The sequence below is a fragment of the Cordyceps javanica genome, chromosome 5, assembly GCF_051103115.1.
Source record: "Cordyceps javanica chromosome 5, complete sequence".
Classification (NCBI taxonomy): Eukaryota; Fungi; Ascomycota; class Sordariomycetes; order Hypocreales; family Cordycipitaceae; genus Cordyceps; species Cordyceps javanica.
In genome coordinates this window covers 3,347,505-3,369,577 of record NC_139299.1, presented here as the reverse complement: position 1 = coordinate 3,369,577, position 22,073 = coordinate 3,347,505, and the positions used below count along the sequence as shown (strand labels likewise).

At 56.9% G+C, this 22,073-nt stretch overlaps 9 protein-coding genes across 9 annotated transcripts; 6 read left to right on the top strand and 3 right to left on the bottom strand.

Moving 5' to 3' along the window:
- Positions 1-105: 105 nt before the first annotated feature.
- On the bottom strand, positions 106-1,557 carry V2A60_008241 (co-chaperone SGT1; the record flags this gene model as incomplete). The annotated part of the gene is made up of 1 exon (XM_083259514.1): positions 106-1,557. One exon carries the CDS (start codon positions 1,555-1,557, stop codon positions 106-108), a length of 1,452 nt encoding a protein of 483 aa, XP_083115640.1.
- Positions 1,558-2,494: 937 nt separating this feature from the next.
- On the top strand, positions 2,495-3,532 carry V2A60_008240 (ribulose-phosphate 3-epimerase RPE1; the record flags this gene model as incomplete). The annotated part of the gene is made up of 3 exons (XM_083259513.1): positions 2,495-2,821; positions 2,904-3,149; positions 3,266-3,532. The coding sequence occupies 3 exons, from the start codon at positions 2,495-2,497 to the stop codon at positions 3,530-3,532; spliced, it is 840 nt and encodes a 279-aa protein (XP_083115639.1).
- Positions 3,533-3,696: 164 nt separating this feature from the next.
- V2A60_008239 (lanosterol synthase ERG7) lies at positions 3,697-6,010 on the bottom strand (the record flags this gene model as incomplete). Its single annotated transcript, XM_083259512.1, has 2 exons — positions 3,697-5,697; positions 5,783-6,010. 2 exons carry the CDS (start codon positions 6,008-6,010, stop codon positions 3,697-3,699), a joined length of 2,229 nt encoding a protein of 742 aa, XP_083115638.1.
- Positions 6,011-8,422: 2,412 nt separating this feature from the next.
- On the top strand, positions 8,423-9,076 carry V2A60_008238 (ankyrin repeat-containing domain protein; the record flags this gene model as incomplete). The annotated part of the gene is made up of 2 exons (XM_083259511.1): positions 8,423-8,618; positions 8,718-9,076. 2 exons carry the CDS (start codon positions 8,423-8,425, stop codon positions 9,074-9,076), a joined length of 555 nt encoding a protein of 184 aa, XP_083115637.1.
- Positions 9,077-9,979: 903 nt separating this feature from the next.
- On the top strand, positions 9,980-12,702 carry V2A60_008237 (uncharacterized protein; the record flags this gene model as incomplete). Its single annotated transcript, XM_083259510.1, has 2 exons — positions 9,980-10,109; positions 10,220-12,702. 2 exons carry the CDS (start codon positions 9,980-9,982, stop codon positions 12,700-12,702), a joined length of 2,613 nt encoding a protein of 870 aa, XP_083115636.1.
- Positions 12,703-13,655: 953 nt separating this feature from the next.
- On the top strand, positions 13,656-14,093 carry V2A60_008236 (uncharacterized protein; the record flags this gene model as incomplete). Its single annotated transcript, XM_083259509.1, has 3 exons — positions 13,656-13,693; positions 13,773-13,929; positions 14,019-14,093. The coding sequence occupies 3 exons, from the start codon at positions 13,656-13,658 to the stop codon at positions 14,091-14,093; spliced, it is 270 nt and encodes an 89-aa protein (XP_083115635.1).
- Positions 14,094-14,568: 475 nt separating this feature from the next.
- V2A60_008235 (heterokaryon incompatibility protein-domain-containing protein) lies at positions 14,569-16,407 on the top strand (the record flags this gene model as incomplete). Its single annotated transcript, XM_083259508.1, has 1 exon — positions 14,569-16,407. The coding sequence occupies one exon, from the start codon at positions 14,569-14,571 to the stop codon at positions 16,405-16,407; it is 1,839 nt and encodes a 612-aa protein (XP_083115634.1).
- Positions 16,408-16,677: 270 nt separating this feature from the next.
- On the bottom strand, positions 16,678-17,409 carry V2A60_008234 (DUF4291 domain-containing protein; the record flags this gene model as incomplete). The annotated part of the gene is made up of 1 exon (XM_083259507.1): positions 16,678-17,409. One exon carries the CDS (start codon positions 17,407-17,409, stop codon positions 16,678-16,680), a length of 732 nt encoding a protein of 243 aa, XP_083115633.1.
- A 1,476-nt stretch (positions 17,410-18,885) lies between these two features.
- V2A60_008233 (uncharacterized protein) lies at positions 18,886-21,573 on the top strand (the record flags this gene model as incomplete). The annotated part of the gene is made up of 4 exons (XM_083259506.1): positions 18,886-20,401; positions 20,473-20,550; positions 20,611-20,783; positions 20,866-21,573. The coding sequence occupies 4 exons, from the start codon at positions 18,886-18,888 to the stop codon at positions 21,571-21,573; spliced, it is 2,475 nt and encodes an 824-aa protein (XP_083115632.1).
- Between the last annotated feature and the right edge of the window lie 500 nt (positions 21,574-22,073).

Below are 22,073 nucleotides of genomic sequence, written 5' to 3'. Positions count from 1 at the left end.
TCGCACGCCGCATATAATCGTCCATTTTTCGTACGCTGGTGGGCGCCTTTCTCCATACAACACCTTTTCAATCCATGCCGGGTCGTGTTTGCCCCAACGCAGCAGCTAATTCCACTTCCTCGCCTCGACGCCTTCGGGCGGGACTGTCTCGACAGTCCTGTCCTTGACGTCGTTCCAGTCTGTGCTTAGGCTGGTCCCGTTGCTCTCCGTGAAGCTCTTCATCATGGCGCGCTGCTGCTCGGGCGTCGCGTCCTTGAACAGCTTCTTGAAGAAGAAGTTGACGTCGCCGCCGTCGGCCTCGTCCTTTCCGTCGTCGCCTACGTCGAGCGTGTCCCAGTTTTTAGGGCCGGTCCGCGACGAGGACGGGTACGCAGGTGCGGCTGCCGGCTTTGCTTTTGCGTCGGCGGCGGCAGCGGGTTCGGTGGCAGCTGGCGTCGTCGTCGTCGTTGTCGTCGTCGAGGTGGCGGCGGCAGCGGGGATGGCTGTGTCTGCCTTGTCATCGGATTGCACCTGCGGCCACTTTCCGAGCGTCCGCTTGACGAGGCAAAGCTCAACCTTGTTTGGCGTGACAGTATAGCCGGAGTCGGCGGTATCAATCTCCCCCCACAGATCGAGGTGAAAGGCTCTCTCGTCACCACTCGGGTAGATGACGTTTTCCAGATGAACCGAGCGTGGTTGGAAATCAACCTTGAGCTTGTCCTTGTTGACACCCTTGGAAAATATAGAAACCGTCATGTTTTTGCCGCTTTGGAACTCTTGTAGTCGTAGGGGCGTGTCGCTAGGCACCACGGGCTTGGCCGGGGCAAGGGCAGGAGCCTGAGGAGCAGGTGCGGGAACCTCGTCAGCAGTTGATGTGCTAGGAGCCTCAGACTTGGCCTTTTCAGCAGATTTCCTCTCTTCCGATATGGTGGATGGGTTCGCGAGCTCCTTTTCTTCGGGCTTGACGGGTGCCGTGGCCATCCGCGCGGGGTCGTCCGCGGGCAACTTTGCCATGGCCGAGAGGATCTGGACGCGGAGCGTGCTCGCCATGCGCCACTCCTTGGCCTGCGGCGCGGCGCCGCCGCCGCCGCTCATGGCCAAGGCCGCCGCGCCGCGATCGCCGCCCTGCTTGCCGCCTCCGTTAAAGTCGTCAGTGCGGGCCTCGTGCATGGCGTCCTGGACGGTCGGGGTCCAGCGCCCCGTGGCCGGATCGCGGAGGTGGGCGACCGGGTCCTCCCTGTCGACGGCGGACGCGCCCTTGATCAGCCGCATGGCGTAGACGCAGCAGGCGTCGGCATCGGCGAGCCGGCCGAGGCGAAAGTAGGCGACGGCCCGGCGGTAGTGGGCCTCGCTCATGAGCGGCCGCTTGTTGCGCGCAAAGGCCGTGTGCCACGCGAGGTTGGCGTCGTCGAGGGCCGCATCGAAACGGCCCAGGTTGAGAAGCGACTTGGAGCGCGCGAGCAGCCACGCCGGGTTGGGAGACGACTGCAGCGCCTTGGACAGCTTGGCGATGGCACCATCCCAGTCTTTAGCTTCGGCGGCCGCCAGGCCCTGTTGGGCGAGGGTGATGTGGGACATTTGTTTTTGTCTTTTTGTTTTCCTGGAGGGGCGGTAGTGGTGGCGCTCTTGTTTGGCTCCTCCAGTGTCAAATTGTTGATCAAGGTCGCCCGGGGAAAAGAAAGAAGAAGTCGTTCCAGTTTAAATGTGTGAGGAAAGCAGACCAGCCCCGCGGAGGCGCAACGTCGAGATGCTTCTTTGTAGTGGGGCAAACGCAACCCGCGGCGTGTAACTTAACAGGCAGCCAAATTGCTATGCAAACGTCAAGACGGGCCAGCAGCGTTTGCATACTTGTGAAAAAAAATTGTGCAATTTTATGCAAATTGTAATCACTGAGAAGTCTTTTTTTTTTTTCAGTCCCTTCTTTATCTTCGTCCTCCATCGCATTGTTGTTGTTCTCCCATCATGCCTTTTCGTAACGCACTTTTACTACATTTACACCCTTGCACTGGCGTTCAGCTTCTCCAAACCCAGCTGCCAGTAGCTCCCCATATTTTTTCAGGGACTCTACTCTACTGCATTGTTGGGAATACCTAAGCAAGTAATCCGTACTGGGTATATCTTGGCTCCATGTCGTATTGTTGAACTGTAGGAAAATAGCGGCCGGGGTAGAAACGCTTAAAATTCCGGATTCATGTCATTCATCCCCGTAACATTCAACTTTTTCTTCTTCTCCCATTTTATACTAATGGCAGTTTTCCCCCTCTCTGTAACTGTGCCTAACTATTTCCTCCCCCACCAAAAAAACCGCCACTGATACCCCACCAAAGATCAGTCCGTCGTGGCCTGGACCCTATGCTCCGGAAACCGGGGGGGGGGGGGGGGGGGGGGGTGGTCCGCAAGGGAATCAGCGCATCTCCTCTTCTCTTTTTCTTCTCTCCTCACACCTTAATACAACATTCTTTCCCTCTCCTTTTATCTCATATCACCTGCAAGGCTTCAATCAAACGAAACCATCATGCCGCCCAAAGCAATCATCGCGCCCTCGGTGCTGAGCGCCGACTTTGCCAACTTTGGCCACTCGTGTGCCCGCACCATGGAGCAAGGCGCAGACTGGCTTCACGTCGACATCATGTCAGTAAATTCTCCTCGTGTTCTTCCTTTTTCCAAACACTCCGCCGCAGACGTGGTATCTGACCCCGCGAACCGCGCGAGCAGGGACGGCCATTTTGTTCCCAACATGACGTTTGGCGCGCCCGTCGTCGCCAAGATTCGCGGCTTCGTCGACAGACCGACCGAGAACCACGGCCGGGGCACGTTTGACTGCCACATGATGATTGCCGAGGTGCGCGTTTCTTTCTACCGGCTTGTTCGGAACGTTGCGTAGACTTACTGACTCGATCCACCTTCCTCTCTTATCCGAACAGCCCAAGAAATGGGTCAAGACTTTCAAGGACGTCGGCTGCGATCTCTACTGCTTCCACTACGAGGCCGCCTTCTCGACCGACGCCACGGACCCTGAGCACACCTCCGAGGGCAAGACGAACCCCCGGGACCTCATCCGTTATATTCACGACAATGGCATGCTTGCCGGCATTGCCATCAAGCCCGACACCTCTGTCGATGTCTTGTGGGAGCTCCTCGAGAGCGCCGACCCCAAAGATCAGCCCGATGTACGCTTACTCTCCGCTTACGCCACTGCGCTCTAGCTAGCTGCCAATGGCGCCCATTCTCAGACTTGTGTCATGCTAACCACATTTTTCTTGCTTTTCTTTTTCTCCCCACACAGATGGTTCTTGTCATGACGGTCAACCCTGGGTTTGGTGGTCAAAAGTTCATGGCTTCGGAGCTGCCCAAGGTCCAGGCCCTGCGCCAAAGATATCCCGATCTCAACATTGAAGTCGACGGCGGTCTCGGACCCGGCACCGTGGACCAAGCCGCCGACGCCGGTGCCAACGTCATTGTGGCTGGCAGCGCCGTGTTTGGCGCAAAGGACCCGGCGGAGATGATTGCTTTGTTACGAAAAGCCGTCCAGGAGAGGGGCGGCAAGCTCTGAAGAAACGAGTCACGAAATGGTACATAATGTAACGGATACTATAGATAATCTTACGAAGCATATAAACGGAGCTGAATTGTCTTCTTATTAAATTAAAAGGGCCTAATTGCGTCCTCCCCATTTGCCGCACACCACGTGCCCATTAGTTTTTGCGGCAGAAGAGCCTAAAACTTCTCGTCAGGGAACCTCTTAGCAAACATGCCAAGAGCCTTGATGGTAAAGGTAAACTTGTAGTTGGGGTACGAAATCATGCACGATTTGTTGAAGACGCCTTCGATGGCCTCCTGCAGCCACTCGCCGTTGGCCTGCTGGCGGTCCATGATGAGCTGGATGCCCTTCCGGAGCGGTTCCACGTGGGGGTAACCGGCCTCCATGAGTCCGATGAGGGCCCAGGCCGTCTGCACGACCAGCGAGCCCATCGGATGCTCGACGTACGTCATGGTCTCGCAGGCCTTGTAGCTCTCGGACCAGCCGCCGTCGGGGCGCTGCTTGGACAGCAGAAAGTCGCAGCCGCTCTTGGCAATGTAGCTGTTACCGTACGTCTCGCCAACGCTGGCCATGCTTTCGAGCGCGAACATGGTGGCGTACGTGAAGCAGATGCCCCAGCTGCCGTACCAGCTGCCGTCGAGACGCTGGTTGGTGCGGATCCAGTTGGTGGCGCGGCGGATAAACGTCTTGATCTCGGGCCCGCGGTAGTCGGGCCAGTGCTTGTTGAAGAGCGAGAGCGCCGTGACGCACGCCGTCGTGCACTCGGGGTAGTCGTACTCAATCATGATGCGGCCAAACACCTCGGCGGCGTTGAGCAGCTCCATGTACTCGCCCCCGCGCCGCGCCTCGTAAGACGACAGCGCACCGTTGCCGTTCTGATACAGCAGCAGCGTGTCGACGGCGTCAAAGAGGCGCCGGTCCTCGAGCGCCGTCGGGTAGCCCTCCGTCTTCTGCAACAAGATGATGGCCTTGAGCGCCTCGGAGATGCAGTCGCTGACGCCGTAGCCCTGGTCGCGGTTGCTGAACGGCCACCCGCCCTTGCGCGGCTGTCGGTAGCACTTTTCCTGATCGACGCAGTCCTCGCGGATCTGCTGCCGGTCGAGGTAGCGCAGCGCCTTTGTCAGCATGGGCCGCCAGCGCTCGTCCGTGTGCAGGCCTGCCTCGACTACGGCCTGGATGAGAAACGCCGTGTCCCAGCACTGCACTCCGTTGGTGCCGTTGACCAGCATGCCTTCGTGCTTGACCCACAGGAACTCTTCCAGCCGCTCAATATGGCGCTTTACTGAGAATGCTTCCGGGCCGTCGCGAATGTAGCAGACGACTGTATTCATTGGTGCGTTGACGGGTGCCAGGTCTGCATAGTCTGTGTTCGCATCCTCCATGTCGACAAGCTGACTGACCCACGCCTCCGCCTTGTTTTTGATAAAGTTTGGCCGGATATAAGGATTATATACATTGACGAGGGCCCAGTTGACACTGTTTAGCAGCCAAGACTTGGGGTGGTAGTTGTCTTCAGGTGCTATGCTGTTGCGATGGCCGGCCCAGTTGATCTCGGCGTGCGGCTCTACAAAGAGCTCGTCTCTCAAACTCCGGATGATGTCGTCCTCTGGGCAGCTCCATTTCTTGGAGTACACGTATCCCATAGGCAGGAAGACTTGGCGGATGTGAATCCACCAGCGCCACGGTGCAATCGGTACCCAATCTGGCAGCAGCCAAATCTCGGGTGGGATGGGATTGACAATGTCCCAGTTCATGACACCGAGCGTGGCCAGCCAGAACTTAGCCCAGTGAGGTGCGTACAGAGCGCCGCCGAGCTTGTGCAGAGTTCCTCGCGCCTTGACCATGATCGGGTCCTCGGGGTCGACGCCGACAAGGCGCAGCACTGTATAGTTGAGACTGGTGCCAAACACGGTGCTTTCGCCCTCGATGTGCAGGCCCCAGCCGCCATCCTCGGGATGTGCACGCGCGGCAAGGTAGTTCTTAATCTCGATCGCATAGGCTTCGGGAATCGGCGTCTTGGTGACGTACCAAGCACAGACGATGCAGGGCAGCAGGAACATAGGGCCGCCGTACTCGCAGCCCCAGTGGCCGGACGGCAATTGGAGTCTCTCGAAAAAGTTGATTCCGTTATTAGCGGCCTCGATGGCAGTCGTCGCTTTTGGAAGATCGGGCAGGCCCTGGAACGAAGCTTGTTAAAACTGTGTCACTAATTGAGCGTGGACGACGCTGCGCTGCGCCAAGGGGTTCAGGCTCGAGACGTACCAACGGCAAGTTGAGATAGTATTTTTCCGCATTGCTCTGAGGCCACTTTTCCACCTCACGATCGTCAGTGAGATAGTGCCAGGTGTGTCGACTGTCGTCGTCCTTGAGGCGCCATCGCGCGTAGTCTGTCTTGCCCCCGACGACCTTTGGCTTCTCGATAATGTGGTCTTTGTCGCTGGTGCGCTTGCGCGCGGAGGAGCGTGTCTCTCGACCGGTCGCTGTCGCCATGGCGGAATAATGCTCAATTGCGATTGGGGGGAAATCTTTTGCAATCCAATCGGCCTTTCACGCCTTTATAAACGTTGATGACGCTGCATGTGCAACGGGGAAGCGGCACAACGTATGTTGTGGCAGATTTCGCGTGATGTACGAGTACGAAGTAGCTTCAGCCGGCTGTCGCATAATTATGTGCTAGGGTAAGTCAACTACCCCAGGTCGGATGACACCTAGAAACTGATCGGTTTCACCCTCATGGATGCAGAATTAGACAGGTCTGAGATGCCGATTCAAGTTCCATTCACGCAATTCTAGATTTTTTTTAGTTTTCTAAGCACGCTTTTTCTCGTGATTATCAAGCTTCTCGTGAAATATTAGCTTCTCGTATTCTTTAGGTCGACCACGCCACCAACCTGCCTCTTATTCTACTACCAGATTGGAGAGAGTGGCGGAGCTTGTGCGTACGGTCATCATCTAAGAGTTTAGACATATTGGTGAGCAAAAGTTCCAGATGATCACTGGCCATTCTCGGTAGCACTGGCATAAACTGTCGCAAAGCGGAACCCCACAAATTACGCGACAGGTGGGGCATCTCGAATTCGGACTGCCAACCGCTCGGCAGCTGGCAGCCGGCGCCCGGCAGCTCTCCAGACGAGCGTTTGCTTGTTAGAAAAAGCATCCAACTCAACGGTTCTATCAGGTAGCGATTAGACTTCTGGATGGATCAATTTTTATTTTCGCAACATGAGCATCAACAGTAGCATGTCTGCTGGAGCTCAGCTCTCCTCGGCATTTGTCATCGGTCGTATTGAAGCGACGCTAGAGGGAGTTGTAGACGCACTCGCCAACGCAGGCGAAATAAAAATACCATTTGCCTCTCGCCGTCAGCGCTCCCGACCTGGAAATCGAGAGCAAAGTGTTGTCAAGTTTCCTGGCTCGTCCTCTGTGGAAGCGCGAAAGTTTGGTGAGCATTCAATTCCGCCCCAGGAACTGTGCTCATCAGTGCAGCTCGGGTACTCCTAGTGATGCAACTAGCCCACCAGGCAATGATTACAGGAACAGTCTTGACTAAAAGGTGAATAGCCTGAATTACTCGTCCCCCGTCTCCTAACCTCTTCAGACATATTTACTACCAATATCAAGAGCTGTTCGAAACCCAGAGAGTTGTTGATGAGCTGGTCGATGACTTGGCGTACACTTTCGGCACTGACCGGGACACTTTGAACATTGTGAGCCGGTTGTTTCACTGCATAGGTCGAGCTGACAGAAAAGACTGCTTCTTCCAAAGGCTCAGTCTCAGGCTGCATCGTTATTCATCTACGCGGTGGAGAATCAGTAGATGCCTCACAGAGCGAAATGGTGAGTAGTCGAAGCGAGCTGCCGAGCTACTGAGCAGCCTCCAACTCTCATAGGGCGTTGTAGTGCCTTTGACTAGATCCATCTCACGTATTGAAACTAGAGGCGCCAGGTGGCTGCTGGTAGTAGAAAAAGATGTACGAACACGGCTCGGCCACAAAAGCATGTAGCTTACAAGTCACAGGCGGTGTTTCGGTCCCTTGTCGCGGTCCGCTTCTGGGAAACATCTCTAGCCGGTCGCGGGATACTGGTGACGGTAGGATTTCTAGCCTATAACTACAAGATTGGTCTGTACTGATACATTCTAGGCCAAGGGGTACCCTGATTTGATGACGAGAGGCCTTCTAGCCAAGGTTCAGGCCGAGTGCCCGCACCTGCCAATGCTTCTCTTGTCCGACTTCGACCCTGATGGGCTGAATATTCTATCATGTTACCGCTATGGGACAACAAATTTTTCTCACGAATCTAGCAACGTCAGAGTCAATTTCGGCTGGCTAGGCATCCAATCCGGTCATTTAGGCTCCCTCTACAAGACCAAAAACCCCATGAGGCTTGGAACAAGGTCGCAAACACGAGTGTTCTCGAATAAATGGCTAGTAAACTTAACAAATCGCGACAGACAATGCGCTATACGAATGCTGGGCAGACATTTTCGAGCAGAGGACGCAGATTTTGAGAAGATGTTAATACGTCGTGAGTTGCAATTGATGCTAATGGTAGGGATAAAAGCGGAGATTGAACACCTGGATGACGGAGGTGATATCACACCTTGGCTGGACAGTGCTTTGCAGAAAGTATTTGACGTGGAAGGTTAGCTATAGCTACAATTTTCTCCAAATCTACTATTGCATTTAATTCCCGTTCAAAATGAAGCTCTTATACCTTTTGCTACGGAGCAAGTTGCATCCCATCACGTTGGAAGGATTACCCTATACCTTTGTGGATGCACGGTGCGAAAATTGCGGGGTGCCTGATTCGCACAGTCCCCTCACTCGCCTAAAAATTTGTATCAACGGTTCGCTGTACACAGGCGAATAAATACCCCGACTTGAGATACCCCCGGAAAAGATGGCGCCGCAACTCACAGAAGATGAGATCGATGATCTCATTTATTTTGCTCGCGCTGGCGAGGAGAAAGACCTCATAGAAGGCGTAACGGCGCTGGCTGAACGTGAAAATGTTGCGCCAGCCATCATTCTCATGGCGACCAAGGATGAGGGTAAATCTACGGTGCTACACATGGCGACCGGCAACGGGCATTTAGGTATGTAATTCCCTATTAGCCCATTCAAACATCGGCCCAATTTTCTTGTAAAAGTCTTCCTGCAAAGGCTGAAAGCTGAAGGCTGACATCAAACATCAGAGATCGTTCGCAAGGTCATTCAGTGTTTCGACGGGAGGCCAAAGGAGGAGAAGCAGGCGTTTTTGGATGAGCCCAATGAGCATGGCAATACAGGCATGCACTGGGCGGCGCTGGGCGGCCACTTGGACACAGTGAAGCTTCTCATGGAGCATGGCGCATCGCCCGCCCTCGCCAACGAGCGCGACTATGTGCCGCTGGACCTGGCCAACCAAAACGAAAAGACTGAAGTATCCGAGTATTTCCTGTCGTTCCTCAAGACGCTGGAGAGCGAAAACACCGAGGAGGGCCTGAACAATGCCGCGGCCTCTATCGAGGTGGAGGAAAGTACGGAGGATGGCAAGCCCGAGGCCAGCTCATAAAGAGGGATTGAGTATAACGAAGCGATTATAAGAGGTCTGATGAACGGTCACGACATCCGACATGCCAAGATTTTGAACCGGCACAATGCGCAAAAGAACCGACCCTTCCCGAAGCTTGCGAAACCATTCATGGCTATTTCGCGTAGCATTGCACTCTGACGAACGGCATCAAGGGTATCGTGATGCGGATAGCGGATCGAAGAGTTCGTTGACAGTCATCCATGAGTTCCGGGTGGGTGGCCTTAATTCAAGCACATGCAGCGGCGAGGCCATGGTCGGCGATTGTGGAACAATACTGACGGAAAATATACATACTCTCACTTGAGGGGCTCAGCACATCCGAATTAGATAGATCTGATTTGAAAACCCTAAAATAGCATGTCATGGTAGCACTTGATCCCGCACAGGTTCCCTCGAGTGACAAGCTGCGAAATGCGATTCGCCACGAACATCTGTTAGCAAGACACGAATTTATCAATGGGATCCAGATTACTCAAACGTCCCTAGTGCTGCGGGTCAATGCCTATTTCACTGCAAGCATTCTGCTCTGTCGCTAGCTACTATTAGCATGTATAAAAGCTCCGATAATGCACCCCCACGGAAGTTTGTCGGCAACGGGGTGGGGAGCGTGCATTCAGTGGGGGTCACCCCGGAGTCTCGGCGCGGGACTTCCCCGCGAAGCACAGCAACCTTCATCGATACTCTGCAACTCTCACAATAAACTGCATCCTGGTCCTTGACGTAGTTCCTGTTCCGGAGGCTCAGTCACATCTTGCACCCCACTGCGAATCATCCCAGTAGGGCAAGACAGGGCAGGGAACTATCACCGAGCCGCACAGCCTTGCTGGGGGCGCTTTGCCCACCCAATCTTCACCCGTCACTCACCGAAGCGAGGCAAGCCCAATGTCCGTCGACGGCGGCGGTTATAAGCGCGCAAGTCGCAAAGGGGCGCCGCGCAAGTTCATCTGCGAGCATCCCGGCTGCGATAAGATTTACTCGAGGGCCGAGCACCTGCAGCGGCATCAGCTGAACCGTAAGACACCACAACCACCGTGCATACGCCGGCATACGCCGACGCCCTGCCCATGCAACAACGCCTGCCCCCCACAGCCCGGCTAACTCAACAACCCCCAAACCTGTCAGACAACCCCAAGGAGATCTTTCGGTGCGACCTGGGAGACTGCGACCAGAAATTCGTCCGCCTGGATCTCTTGACCAGACACAAGAAGCGTCACACCGCATCATACACCCCACGCAACCGTATCCCTAGTTTTGACACGTCCGTGAACCACGGCGCCTCGCTAGATCCTTCGGCGCAGGAGGTGAATACGAATGCACCTGGGGTAGCTTCGTCGCGGCCGCCGTACGGCCATCATGCGCACCCGCACTTGGGGGGGCCGCATGATGCGGCTATCCTACTAACACCAGAATCCAACACAGAGCCGACGCCGACAGCCCTCGGGCACAGCCTCCAAGGACGGCCGGGCCACCCGGGCAGCATCTGGCCGACGGCCATGGATGACCAGTCTCAGCCTTCTCTGCTGCGTTCCCGGAATAGCTTTTATGCCAGTGACCCGACTTCGATCGCGGAACCCTCTAACCTGATACCATTCCCTTCCGCCCCCTACCCTTCAGACAGCCAGATGAACCAGGGCAACTTTGCCGCCTGGCTCTTTGATACCCAAACCACATATGGAGATTTCAGTGTTTCCAACCTCCCGTTTCTAGATGGCGGCCTCGAGTCGACGTTCAACAACACGATACAGTACGACTATGAGTCGCTCAACAGCCTATCCCCGATTGCGCCCACTCCACCACGGCACTCGGATGCACCAGATGAATGGATCACAGAAGCAAAGCGCAAGGAGCTTCTGCAATGGTTTCAAATTTTTCGCAAGAAGCAGTCAAAGTATGATCATCTCATGACCACGCTGACGCATGAGAGCGGCGGTGACTTGCCGGCCTTGAATGTCGAAATGCTTCGCGAATGTCTCAAGGAATTCTGGGACAGTGTGTCTCCGCGACTCCCGATTGTGCACCAGCACACATTTTCGGCGACCCGCTGCTCGGTCTTTTTACTGCTTGTCATGGTCGCCCTCGGCGCTGCTTCACTGAAGGCGCGCGACAGGACGGGCCAGCAATCAGAGTACGGAGCCTTTGCAGACGTCATCGTCCACTCGGTGCGATGGGAAATTCTGACATCAGACGACTCGGCACCTCCTGCGAATCTTTGGGTAGCACAGGCTCTCCTGCTGGTAGAGTTCTACGAGAAGCTGTACTCGTCGAGACGTTTCCATGAAAGGGCGCACATATACCACCCCTCCTTTCTCACACTACTTCGCAGAGGCAGTCCCTTGATTGGGAGAACCGGCAGCGAATCTCCGGCTGAGCCAGAGGCCCTCCATGAACGGGCAGCATCAGGCATTCCGCTGGACTCGCATACATGGTGGACCCGATGGGCGGAAACCGAATCTATGCATCGAGTCGTCTTTGCAGCCTTTATGCTCGATATTATCCATGCTGCCATCTTCGGCCACGCGGCAGACATGGCAGCGCATGAGATCCGCCTACCGCTGCCTTGCGACGACAATCTTTGGGTGGCCAACAGCCCCGACGAGGTGCGCCAGCTAGACGCCAATTTCCGCATGTACGGCTTCAAGCAAGTCTCGTTTCTGGACGGTCTCAAGAGCGCGCTGCACGGCAAAGAAGTCAAGACGCATTCATTCGGACGCATGATTATCATTTCTGGCTTGCTGAGCATCGGATGGCACCTCAGTCACCGGGAGACGCACCTCAAGTGGCTCGATCTCCGCACGCCGTCGACTGAAGTACAGGATAACTGGCGCAAGATGCTCCTGCTCGCCTTTGACAACTGGAAGGGGAGCTTTGACGTGGCAATGTCCGGGTCCATGTCCGAGTCGCCCGCCGGTAGCCAGCACCACGGCGGGCACAGGCGCGGCATCTCCAACGGCCCCATCCACAGCGCGCACCTGCTCTTCCACCTCGCCCACATGACGCCCAACGTTGACATCATTGACTGCCAGGTGTACGCCGGGGCGAAGCGGATCCTGGGGCGCAAAGTGTCGGCGCGCGACTGCGCCAACGCCGTGAAGCGCATGGTGGCCTGGGCCAAGCTGGGGTCGACGCGGCACGCCATCTACCACGCCTTCCGGCTGCTGCACCGCGTGCTCGTGGAGCCGCACCACCAGCGGCGACGAGGAGCGCCGCCCCTGCCGGCGGCGGCGCGGAGCAGCGCGGGCGGCGGCGGAGGGTGCTGCTACTCGATCCGAGACGAGCCGGACCCGCACCGGCCCTGGATCATGTACTTCGCCGTGCTGACGATCTGGACCTTTGTGCAGGCCCTGGGCCGCTCGACGGGCAAGCCGCTGCCGCTGCAGTCACCCGACATGGCGAGCACCACGCAGGGACGCATGGCCGAGTACCTGTCTCGCGTGTCCGCGCTGCCGGAGCTCGACGAGCAGTCTGCTGGCTCGCTGCAGGACGGACTGCCGGATCTGCTGGACGTGATGGTGGGGGTTCTAGAAGAGGCCGACACAGAGCTCCTCGTTGAGGCACGAAACAGGCTACGAGTGTGCAAAGAAATGATTCTCGGGGGCACCAGGTAGCAAATGGAGGGAGAACATTGTGCTCGGCCGGCTCTACTCCGAGATACTGCCCGCATTCATTTCAATGGTCGCTGGGACTCTCTCGCGTTTACCTCTTTTGCAAGTAGAGCTCTATTCCATCCCACGTAACTGTCCTGAACAAAGATGAGCCATCAAATTTTGCTCAATCTGTTAGTACAGGTCGACCAGATGCAAAGAAAAGTATATATGCGCTCAAACTTTTTACACAATTCAGCAATCTGAGATGTATGTTGCGATTGATTTTGAGATTTAGCTTTAGAGTCTCTCGATAGAAGGAACTAAGAGTGGTCCTAGTCGTCGTGAGTAATCGGTGCTAAAGAGTGATATATTGCTCTGAGAAAGCTCTGTGGCTGGAGGAGCTTAATCAGACCGAGGCGATAGACCCTGAGCTTGGAGTATGACTTCTGCTGTTATAGGAGCTCTGAGCTTTGGGATAATCAAGATGGGCAGCTGGTTTGCGCCAACTCGAAGTCTCATTTATTAGATTACTACCTTATGTGGGTTGAGCATGCGATGGTGGCAACCTCCTTGAACCGTACAGCTGGTTCAAGGAAACTGAGCGAGACGTCTCAACTATGCACCAACCAAATTTTTTGATTTATTGACAAGGGAGTATTTACAAAGAAAAAAAGTATAACATAGTAAAACATAGGTGTCGTCTATCTCAAGGCTGCCGTCAACTTCATAGAAGAGTCGAAGCTGTTACGGTCGGGCCAATCAGGAGCGGCGACTACGTCTCCACACGCAACTGAGGCCAACCAGCTCCTGCGTCACAACGACCAGGCCAAAACGGCATCCATCATCACCTCAACGCATCCATTCCGTTGCTTTTCTATCCCGGCCCAGCGAACAATTAGCCCGCGCGTCCAGATCCCGATCGAATCAATCGCTCCCAAGCTACGCGCAACAACACACACACACAGCCGCCCGCCATGAAGCCCGTCGTCAGCGCTGGCCACGCCTGGTCCTGGTATGTTTGGTCCAAGGAGCAGCTCTTCTTTGCGAGGCCGCCTGCCATAGAGCTAATACCTTCTCTTTCTTCCTCTTAGCACCGTCGTATCCGTGTTCGCCATCGTTATCCTGTCCGTGCTGGCCATCGTGTACCGCAGCGGGCACGAGGAGTTTGTCGGCGGCAACGAGGATCCCACGCCGGAGGAAGGTGTCGCCATTTCGGGCACCATCCTCACGGCCGTGTTTGTGTATCTGGTACGTCTAAAGCCTCGTCATTACCGCTTTTTATTTTCTCCTTGGGCTTTTTTTCTTATTTGTCTTTTCTCTAACTTGATAATCTGCAGGGCTTCTTTGTCTTTTGCGGCTGCCAAGGCATGCTCCACGTGCGGGAGAACCGACGAGGTACTATTGCTCTGTAAATAATGGCATCGAGACGACGAGAGTACGGGGACGTACGACAAAGGCGCGGTGTACACATGACTGGGATACAATCTTGAGGCGTTACATGGGAGCATATCTTGATTTTTTTTACTGTTTTGCAGACGTCTGCGGGACAGGTTGTCACTGGCCCCGGCGCTTGCCGCGCGTTGAGCCTCTACTGTTGAGACACAAAGGTCAACTTGCATTTGTTGACCGAGCTATAAGACTAGACAACGGATCATCAATAAATCGCTTTGTTCCGAGACCATTGGTTTGCACGGACGTATGACTGGTGAGGTGGTAAGTCGACGAGCTAGCTTGGCTGTAGTCGCAGACGGGTACTCCGTACAGCACCGATCTCCGCTTTATCATCACCGAGCTAAATCTGCCATGCAGCATGCGCGTCACAGCTTCAGCCCCGGCATTGGTCTCGAGAGCGGGAATGCGAGTGATTTCAGAGGGTAGAAAGGGGCAATGCGGCTACTCAACACTCGCAGTTTAGAGCTGGAGTTCTTTACAGGCGGAGACATTCCACCGTATGCCATTCTCTCCCACACGTGGGAGGCCGGTGAGGTCAGCTTGCAGGAGCTCCATGGCAACCTTTACGATGCGTCCTCGCAGGGGTGGATTAAGATTCAGCGCAGCGCACAGCTGGCCGCGGTGCAGGAGCTCGGCTACATCTGGATCGACACCTGCTGCATCGACAAGTCCAGCAGCGCAGAGCTGTCCGAGGCCATCAACTCCATGTTCCAGTGGTATGAACGGGCCGCCGTCTGCTACGTCTACCTGTGCGATGTGGCCGCCGGCCAGGACCCGGTCGATTTCGCAGCCAGCAGCGGCCAGGGGAGCAGTCGCTGGTTCAGCAGGGGCTGGACGCTGCAGGAGCTCATCGCGCCGCGCCATGTCCAGTTTTACAACCGCGACTGGCAGAGCATGGGCACGCGGGCCGCTCTGGGCCCCGCCATTCGTGCCGTGACCGGCATCCCGATGGACATTTTGTCGTTTTCGCCCGCGACGACGGGCACCGCAAGTGTCTCGCACCTGCTGGAGCTCACGTCGGTCGCGGAGAAGATGAGCTGGGCGGCGAGGCGGGTGACGACGCGCGAGGAAGACACCGCCTACAGCCTGCTCGGGCTCTTCGACATCAACATGCCCTTGCTCTACGGCGAGGGGCGCGCAAAGGCGTTCCGCCGCCTCCAGGAGGAGATTATCCGCGCCACCGACGACGAGTCCATCTTTGTCTGGCGCCTCGACGAGCCGCCGGCGGCCGGCGCCAACCCGTTCTGCGGGCTCCTCGCCGACGGCCCGGAGCGGTTCGGCCTCTTCACGGACCTCGTGCCGCGGCGCTCGCGGTACCTGGCGACGCGGTCGTCGACGCGCAGCGCGCGCAGCGCCTCGCGGCTCGGCGTGCAGATTGACCTGCCGCTCGCGCCGTTTCCCTGCGACGCGTCGGGCACGCTGTTCCTGGCGCTGCTCGGGTGCGACATGAGGCGCGAGGGCGCCGAGGCCATGTTCACGCCGGCCCTCGTGCTGCAGCGCGCCGCGCACGAGGACGAGACGCGCTTCGTCCGCGTCCGCGCCGACCTCGTCCCGCTGTGCATGATGAACCGCATCGTGGCGCCGCACCGGCTCACGCGGCTCATCGCCGACCTGCAGCGCCGCCAGATGCCCGACGACGGCGTCCACGGCGAGGACTACTACGTCGGCAACATTGCCTTCAAGACGGCCCGGCCCGTCTCCGTCTTCGTGCCCAGCACCGTCGACGGCGCCCCCTCGTTGACGCCCAACGGCATCCTGCTGTTCCCGGAGCTGCAAGACGCAGAGCGCGGCGGCGGCGGCGGCGGCGGCGGTAGTCTCGGGCGCGCGTCCCTCGTGCGCGTTGTCTCGCGGTCGCCGACCTGGCAAATCTTCTCGGACAAGATTGACTGCTACGAGGTCAACTTTCGCGTCAACCCGGTGCCGCCGGTCGGGGCCATGACGGGCCCGGTCGTCTGCGGCGCGCTGGAGCTGCTGCTCGACCGCGACACGCCGCTGTCCAGCCTGGGCGTGGTCGGACCCCGGACGACGCGCGTGTGCCTGGTGGCCGGGCTGGAGCCGCCGCCGCCGAACCCGTTTGGCACGCCCGGCCTGTACGCGGTGCCGTGGTACGCGTTTGAGGAGCCGGCCCGCGTCGAGGCGGGGGACCTGGAGGGGGCCAAGGACCCGACCACGAGAATAACGGAGCTGGCGCGGCCGTTTGGGGTCAGGGCCGATTTTGGCTTCATTGTGCGCTACTCGTGGTTGTTTTATCACTTGCAGCTGATGCGGTGCTAGTAGAGAGCCCTGACGGGAAAATGGGGTTACTGTAATGAAGAAAATGGGCAAAGCCAGGAACATGAAAAGAAAAAGACAAAAGGAAGAGAGAAAAAAAAGGAAATCCTCAAAACAGTTCTACTAGTTTTATCAATTCACCGGCTAATATGTTTGTAGTCGCCAGTCATGGAATCATAGGGGGACAGTTGTACTGGGCTTTCCAATCTTTTCCCATATTTCTTTCTCTTTTAAGTACAAGAAAAGTAAAAGGGTATCGTTCGACCACACAGCTCAAAGGCTTGGCTCCGGTCGCGTCATGTCCAACCTGGTGAGGATGCTGTCCGGGACTGGAAAGGGCCGCTCCTCCGGGACCAGGCCGCGGTCGACGAGAGTCTGCAGGTCCAGGCCCGGGTCCAGGTCGAGGGCGCGCTTGAGCGCCCTCGCCGTGTCGGTCACGTCCTCGATGGAGACGACCCAATCTCTGGCCCAGCGGCCGCTCAGGCTGCCAGGGATCCCGATCTGGATGCTGCGGTAGGGCAGGCGGTCGAGGGCTGGGGTGCGCTCCGGGTCCCACTGGATGCGGACCTCGGCGACGACGTCGGCGGCGGCGGCGGCGGCCGGGTCCGACTCCGGGTTGTTACCTCCGCCGTGGCCGCCACCACCACCATCACCGCCGCCGTGGTGGTGGGAAAGGACACCGCGATCCAGCAGGGCGAGAAAGTGGGCGTGCTTCATGCGCAAGGCGAGGATGCGGGCCTGGCGCGGGTCCTTGTAGGAGTAGCCGGCGCGGTACATCATCCAGGCCCAGCTGGGCTTGACCCAAGTCATGCGGCCGGGACGGAAGTCCGGGGAGGCGTCGAGGCGCTGGGCGGCGACGGCGGCGGAAGCGATGGCGGGGGAGTAGGCCTGGTAGACTGTGATGGTGGTGTCATCGTATAGGGCACGAATCTGGCGGTATGGGATGGTGGTGGTGGTGATGGTGGTATTGGAAGGAGGGTGGTTCATGGGCGTTTTTTGAGACATGGAGGTGGTTGTGAGGAAGGTGTTATTTTAGGTTGTGTATTTTTTTTTTTCAAATTTGTCGGATGGCAAGCTAAACTGACAAGGCCTATCTTTGTGTCGGTCAGATAACTGCGATATATATACACGTTCTTCATACGATACAGGCAGCATTGTTGCGACGGCGTGCGGCTGAACTGGCCGGCGTGTGAGCAATACGGTTGAGCGTGTTGGTTCACTTGGCTAGAGTGGTTTGGGCGGGCGCTGGTGCGAGGCGTTTTTTTCCAGTAAAAGTCCTGGCGCAGCCACCCCATTTTGCCTGTAGGCATGAAGTTGTCTCCATGTATGTATTCATCTTTTTTAACCTTTTTTTTGGACGTGACAAACAGGACGATGGCCCATCAGTACAAGGTGCGAGGCCATACGACCAACATGTAGGCATGACAGGGCACAGCCGCTGCAAAAAGTCCACTAAAGCCGCTGTAGCGCCGTGGTCTGCAGCCAGCTGCGGTGGCAAGACATTATAACGGGAATCCACTGAGTAACTAATACCTCAGTCTGTATCATCTTTGTTGTTGTTTCATTGCATTTCATTTTGAATACAGTCTTTTTCAATGTAGATTTGTGTGCTTGAAAAGCGACGGCAAGCTTCCATGAGCAATGCTCACTTGGAGATGAGGATATGTGCTCCCCGGTGATTCACATCAGAGAGAGTGCTATAGGTACCAAGTGGAGCCTATAGGTAGGTAGGTAGGTACTGTTGACCTATAGCTGTACCAGCGTACGCCAAAAACCACTGCCGTTGCCTGCCGCGGCCACTGTAATCTACCGCACAGCCACTAGTAAACCCTTTTGGTCGACCCGCTAGGTACTTAGCTGGTAACTGTAGGGAAGTCAGTCAGTGTACAACCTCCTACAGCGGCTGTCTGAGAGTCGTTTGACAGTTCCTAGTTGTTCCTATGCCATCATATCCTTGTTGGAGAATTTCTGGCATTTAATATTTATATAATTCTTCTCCTTCCAATACCAGTCATTGAATTAGTAGCTCCCAAGACGGAAGCCCCCGGCTCTTGGCTTGCAGCACATCCTCTGCTAAGCCGCGCGCCGCCTACGTAAGTCCAAGCCGAACCTCCCCCGCCCACCACTTCCACCACTCACTCCATCGACAGGGCCAGGCTCCCGCCGCATCTCCAACTTGCCTACATCCGCTCCTTTTTCACGCTGCGTCTAGCCCTCTGCCTTGCGACTTGTCTGCCGTTGTATCATCGACCGGTCCTCCTCCTCGACCTCAACCGCCACATTCCGAGCAGTGCCTTCTTCAGGATAGCTGAATACAGGGCCCCGGTATACCAAGACTCAACAAAGTACATCACGCCTGGAGCTTCACAAGCTCTCTCTCTCTCGCATCACGAGCGTTGCCCCTCACCACCTCGAGCCCGCACGACCACCTTTTGACCAGCCGATCCGTCAACATCACAATATCCGTTCCTGTAGTAGGGGATGACTGCCCCGGAGCAGCCCGCTGGGGGACCCGAGCCGCCATCCCAGTCTCCCAGCGAGCCCGTTGCCCAACAGACGACGAACCATGTTGAGCCCGCAGAAACCACGGCCGCTGCGCCTACAGACCCCTCCAACCTCGAGGACAAGCGTTTAGCGTCACAGACAACTCGTATATCTGAGCAGCAGCCTTCATCGACCGACGGCACAGCGTCGGACACTGCACACGTGGCCGAGCCCGCATCCGAAGCGCCAGCCCCGACTACACCGCCTGCGCAGACGGGCTCCAAAATGTCACAACAGCTCGCCGCTGCCGCTGTCGCCGCCAAGAAGCAAAGTGACACTTCTTCGACCGACACACAAGAGCGCGAGAGCATGTCTGCGTCGGTCATTACCATCAAGCCCCCTAAGAACAACGTTGCCAGCGCATCCTCTCAATACCTCACCCCAGAGCCCTCAAGTTATGTCGACCCCACTCCGGCAACGCCCATGACCTCTCAGCCGGCCTCGCGCTCGCCCTCCAATGCCGCCCGGTCCCATCGCTCCTCCTCCTCCTCGCCCTCCAGGTCCGGCCCCGAAAATGAAGACAAGAGGTATGCCAGCGAGGAGGAGCCCGACGGCGGGTCCCGGTCCGAGATCCAGAGCATCATGGAGCAGTTTAGCGAGTACGGAGGCGGGCCCGGCGCCGACGAGGTCATGAGCCCGAGGCTCGAGATCACCTCGCCCATGTTTGGAGGCGGGCCTAGCCAGCATCCCCCAAGAAAGTCGAGTCTCGAGCCGCTTTCCACCAGCATCGACGCCCATGTGCAGGACTCGGATGCGCTCGGCACTTCTACATCATCGCCGACCAGGGGCAAGGACGGCGTTAATGAACACGGCCCACCAGTGCCTCCCAAGGACGGATCGTTTGGCACGCCGCCTCGAAGCAAGGAAGCCCGCGGATCAGCCAGCCTCGCCTCGCCAACGTCTCCCCAGCTCTCCATGCACCGGCCGCCCCCTCCCGCTCCCGAACCCGAACCCGCGCTGCCCTTTGACTTTCACAGGTTTCTCGAGCAGCTGCGCAACAAGAAGGCGGACCCCGTCGCGCGCTACCTCAAGTCCTTCCTGACGGAATTCGCCAAGCGTCAGTGGATGGTACACGAGCAGGTCAAGATCATCAGCGACTTCCTCGCCTTCATCGCCAACAAGATGATGCTCTGCGAGGTCTGGCGCGACGTCTCCGACGCCGAGTTTGACAATGCCCGCGAGGGCATGGAGAAGCTCGTCATGAACCGGCTCTACTCGCAGACCTTTTCGCCCGCCATCCCGCCCCCGAAGCCCGTACCCGGCGCCCGGCCCAAGAAGCGCGGCGGCGAGCTGCCGCTCGGGCCGGGCCGTCGCGGGCAGCACCAGGAGGACGTGGAGCGCGACGACATTGTCGCGCAAAAGATTAACATTTACGGCTGGATCAAGCCGGAGCACCTGGATATCCCCGCCATCGAGGACAGCGGTCGAAAGTTTCTAAAGCTAGCGCAGCAAGGTTTGTATTTTGCCCGTCCTTCCTCCTCGGGCGACGACGGCACGCCTGCGCACAAAGCTAACAGGGCGCAGAATTATTAAAAATCAAGTCGTACCGTGCTCCGCGAGACAAGATCATTTGCGTCTTGAATTGCTGCAAAGTCATTTTTGGTGCGATTTACATGGCCTACCCAGTAACAAGGACCGAGCCCGCCTAACGTGAATCCACAGGACTGCTTAAACATAATAAATCCGACTCATCAGCAGACTCCTTTATGCCCCTACTCATATATGTCGTTCTTCAATCCAACCCCGAACATTTAGTATCTAATGTACAATACATTTTACGGTTCCGAAACCAAGATCGCCTCGGTGGCGAGGCCGGTTACTACCTCTCATCACTGGTACGTTTCTCGCCTCCCCTTGCGGACAAGAGACACTTGCCCAGCCGCTTGCAGACTGACGGTGATTTCGTGTGTTGTGCAGATGGGCGCGGTGCAGTTTGTTGAGAACATGGACCGCACATCGCTCACCATTAGCGACGACGAATTCGAAAAGAGCGTCGAGGCCGCCGTGTCGGCCATTGCCGAGCGCAACCTGGCCCTCTCGCCCACCATCCGCCAGCAGGCCACCTTTTCCGAGAAGCCGGTCTGGGGCAGCGTCGACGGCGTCCGAAAGGAAGGCACACCCCCCTCGTCCGCGCGGCCCAGCTACGACGGCAGCGGCGGCAGCGGCGGCGAGACGGAACCGGGCGAGGGCGCCGCCATTTCGGGTCTGCTGCGCACCATCCAGCGACCGCTCACGACTATTGGTCGCATGTTCTCCGATGAGCCCGCGCCGTCGCCGTCGTCCTCCCTCGGCGTGCGCCCGTCGTCGTCGGCCATCCCGCCCCGGTCCTCGCAGGACGGCGGCTCGCTCCCGCGGCGCAGCGCCGAAGAGGTCCGCGCATCTGCGCGTCCGCAAAACCAGAGCCACAAGCACCAGCAGCACCAGCACCAGAAACAGAACCAGCAGAAACACCCCGCGCTCTCGGCAGAAGAGGCCGCCGCGCGGCAGGCCAGCGCCGAGACGGCCGAGGCGCAACGCCTGCAGCGGGCCGAGCACGCCGACGTTGTCGAGGCGCTGGCCGGCATGTTTCCCGACCTGGACAAGGATGTTATTAGCGATGTCGTCTATGAAAAGGAGGGAAGGTGAGTTTGTTTCCCTTTTTTTTTTTGGAAACCCGCGTCACATTTACAATATATATTGTCTTGTTCAACTAACATGAAATGTTTCTTCAGAGTTGGTTTGGCGGTTGATGCATGTCTAGCATTATCAAGCTAGACGATTTGTTTCCTTTTTTTGCCCCTCTTGGCGCCCTGTTTTTTTCTTCGTTTTTATTCCATTTCTTCTTTGTTCGACCTGCATGGAGAAAGTTCGTGAAAGAGAGAGAGAGAGAGCCAGAGCGAGGGAGGGGAGGGGATGGGTGTGCCGGCGGGCTTTGTTACCCTCCAAAGAAGGCGATTATTCAATGATTCCCTATTCAACTAGTTATACTCGGCAACAACTCTGCCCCCTTTTCAACTTTTTTTTTTTCGACTATTCTTCTTCTTCTTCTTCTTCTTCTCCCCCTCTTTTACGATATTTTGTGGTGGTTTGTACATGGACAGGCGTGGTGTATGTACAGTACAGAACAGTACGAATACCCGAAGAAA